We start from the raw sequence: 2,320 nt of genomic DNA on the forward strand, positions 1-2,320 counted from the left end.
ATGTCACTAAGTACGTGTGCTGCCAAAAGGCGGTCACCGACCGCACAACAGAGCTGAGGTCATCATTCTATAAGCGCTTAAGCACAACGAAACAAGGGCACAGCCCGAAGATAATGCCACGCTCGAGAAATAGTCGACAAAGGGAGATTCCAAGGGGATTTCCCTTCGCGGTTCCAGGAATGGCAGCTGTCAGGATACGAGAAATTCGGATTTTTTCGGAATATTCCGAATCTGAAAAAAAATCATTCGGCGGTGTTTTCCGGCATTTTTCGGAAAATGCCGAAAACGACGAGATTGTAAACCGTTCGAGAAACTACGCAGAGCGCTGCAAGGCAGAGTGTTCGGTACCCATACTTTCGTCGGCAATGCTTTTTTTTTACATTCCCATGCGCAGCACGGGGCATGATGCAATGGCAGCAGTACTTCCTTGTTTACTTCTTAAGCAAAATGTATGCCTTAGAGAGTGTTAAAGACATTGGAGGGCAGGCCACGCATCACCGTACACCATATACGCAGCACAAGGACGCCACATTCTAAGCAAACTGCGGTGTAAAGATTGTAAAAAAAGAGAAAGAAAGCGCCGCACAGACAACTCGAGAGCGGAGTTTGGCGCTGTGCGTGAAGAGTCACGTTTGTAGCAAGCGGTGATTGATGCATTCATTTACTCAACCCAAATAACCACCAACCTTCTCTCTATAAAAACTGCTTGGCCGATGGCCAAATCCAGCCCACCAACGCTCACCCCCCAATATAAATTATTTTGACAATTTCGTACACGTGTCGATCCTTGTTGTAAAGGATTAAAGGATTAAAGTCTAACTCCTCGCGATGAAATTTCCCATTCATCATCTTGAAATAAAGTTGATACCAAATACCTGCGCTGGTAATACACATACACTCTGAAAACAGAGCTTCACCGTATATTACGCACCTCGCTAACATCCTCTCCTTTGGGTTTATCAAAACGCGGGAGGGGGGCGTACGCAGCTTTTGTGGCAGTTATGAACGGCATAGTGCCACAAAAATGGCGTACGCCCTCCGTTTTCGGCACATCACTGGGAGAGAACGATGTCACTCGCGATGATGTGCTAGGAACGTGTAGAAGGAACAATGAATCAACGAACGAACAGAGGAACGAAGGAATCAATTGTTCACGTTTTTATGGTTCTCAATATGTCATATTTTTAACAGTTCATTCATTATGTGAAGGTGTAAGTAGACCTTGTCTATTAACAGACATCCCTGGGATTTCTGCCCCGCTGAACCAATAATAGATGAACAATATAGCTCCAGTGACTACCAAGGTCACTGTCACAACGAGCACTAGCACAACGCCCCAGTTGGTTGACGACTGCTTTTCAGTTTCAGAATCTGTCCCTGTCGTCGACTCCACAGGATGCGGTCCTTCCCCCTTTGTAGCGGCTGAGGTAGGTTGTGCGGAAGTTGTTTTTGTTGTACTCTCCGTCCGTGAGGGTCCCTGTGTAATTGGAGCAGGGCAGGCTATGGGGTCCTGTGTCCAAAACCCTTCAATGAGACACACTACTGTCTGCGTTGAGCCATCGGCGTCGCATGTGTACGTCACTTTCGATCCGACACGGGTGTCAGTGCCAGAAAACGTACCATGGTTGGGGGCCAGTGGCTTAGGACACTTGACTTCCTCACACGTGGGCTCAGTTCCGCTCCATGTACCCTGACCTTCGCAGTGACGTTCAACGTTGCCGACAGCACTGAAGCCCGGGTTGCAGGTGTAACGCACTACTCCCCCAAAGACCCTATCGATTGTCTCAATCTTACTGTTCGCTGGTGCGGTGAGCTGCACACATTGGATCCGAGCGCAGTTCGGCAGTTCCGGCGGCGACCACTTTCCGTCTGACTGACAATACATTTTTACATTCTTCTCAATACGGTAGCCTCGATCGCATTTAAACGTTACTGAGTTCGGGAACGTGAACACAGATTCGATGACGGTGCCATGGTCGATGTTGCCAGGGTAGCCACAGTTGAGTGGATAACACTGTAGATTGTCGTTGTCCGCTCCATATATCCACACACCGTTTCGGCAGACAGCTTCTCTGTACCTTGGTACCTTGTTCGTTCTGTGTCCGGGTTGGCAGGTGTAGTTTGCGTGATCACCATCATCGTAGAAGTCTTGGTACGCGTCCAAGCTGAAAAACGTTGCATGAGCTGTGTCGTCCTCGGCGCTACACCTCCCATTTGCAAGGCCCTCGATGCTGTCAGTGAAGAATAGCAGAATGCTGGTGCATGCAAAAAACATGTGTTCGCGGAATATCGGAAGAATATGCTGCGCTGGTAATTCCAT

At 48.5% G+C, this 2,320-nt stretch overlaps 1 protein-coding gene across 1 annotated transcript; it reads right to left on the reverse strand.

The window, feature by feature from the left end:
* Positions 1-1,192: 1,192 nt before the first annotated feature.
* LOC135386748 (beta-2-glycoprotein 1-like) lies at positions 1,193-2,320 on the reverse strand. The gene has a single exon (XM_064616377.1). The coding sequence runs from the start codon at positions 2,318-2,320 to the stop codon at positions 1,193-1,195; it is 1,128 nt and encodes a 375-aa protein (XP_064472447.1).

This window comes from Ornithodoros turicata, chromosome 1 (assembly GCF_037126465.1).
Source record: "Ornithodoros turicata isolate Travis chromosome 1, ASM3712646v1, whole genome shotgun sequence".
NCBI classification, from domain to species: domain Eukaryota; kingdom Metazoa; phylum Arthropoda; class Arachnida; order Ixodida; family Argasidae; genus Ornithodoros; species Ornithodoros turicata.

What these genes read in the sequence shown, in the direction of transcription:
- LOC135386748 (XM_064616377.1), bottom strand. Translation starts at nt 2,320, where the DNA reads ATGGAATTACCAGCGCAGCATATTCTTCCGATATTCCGCGAACACATG.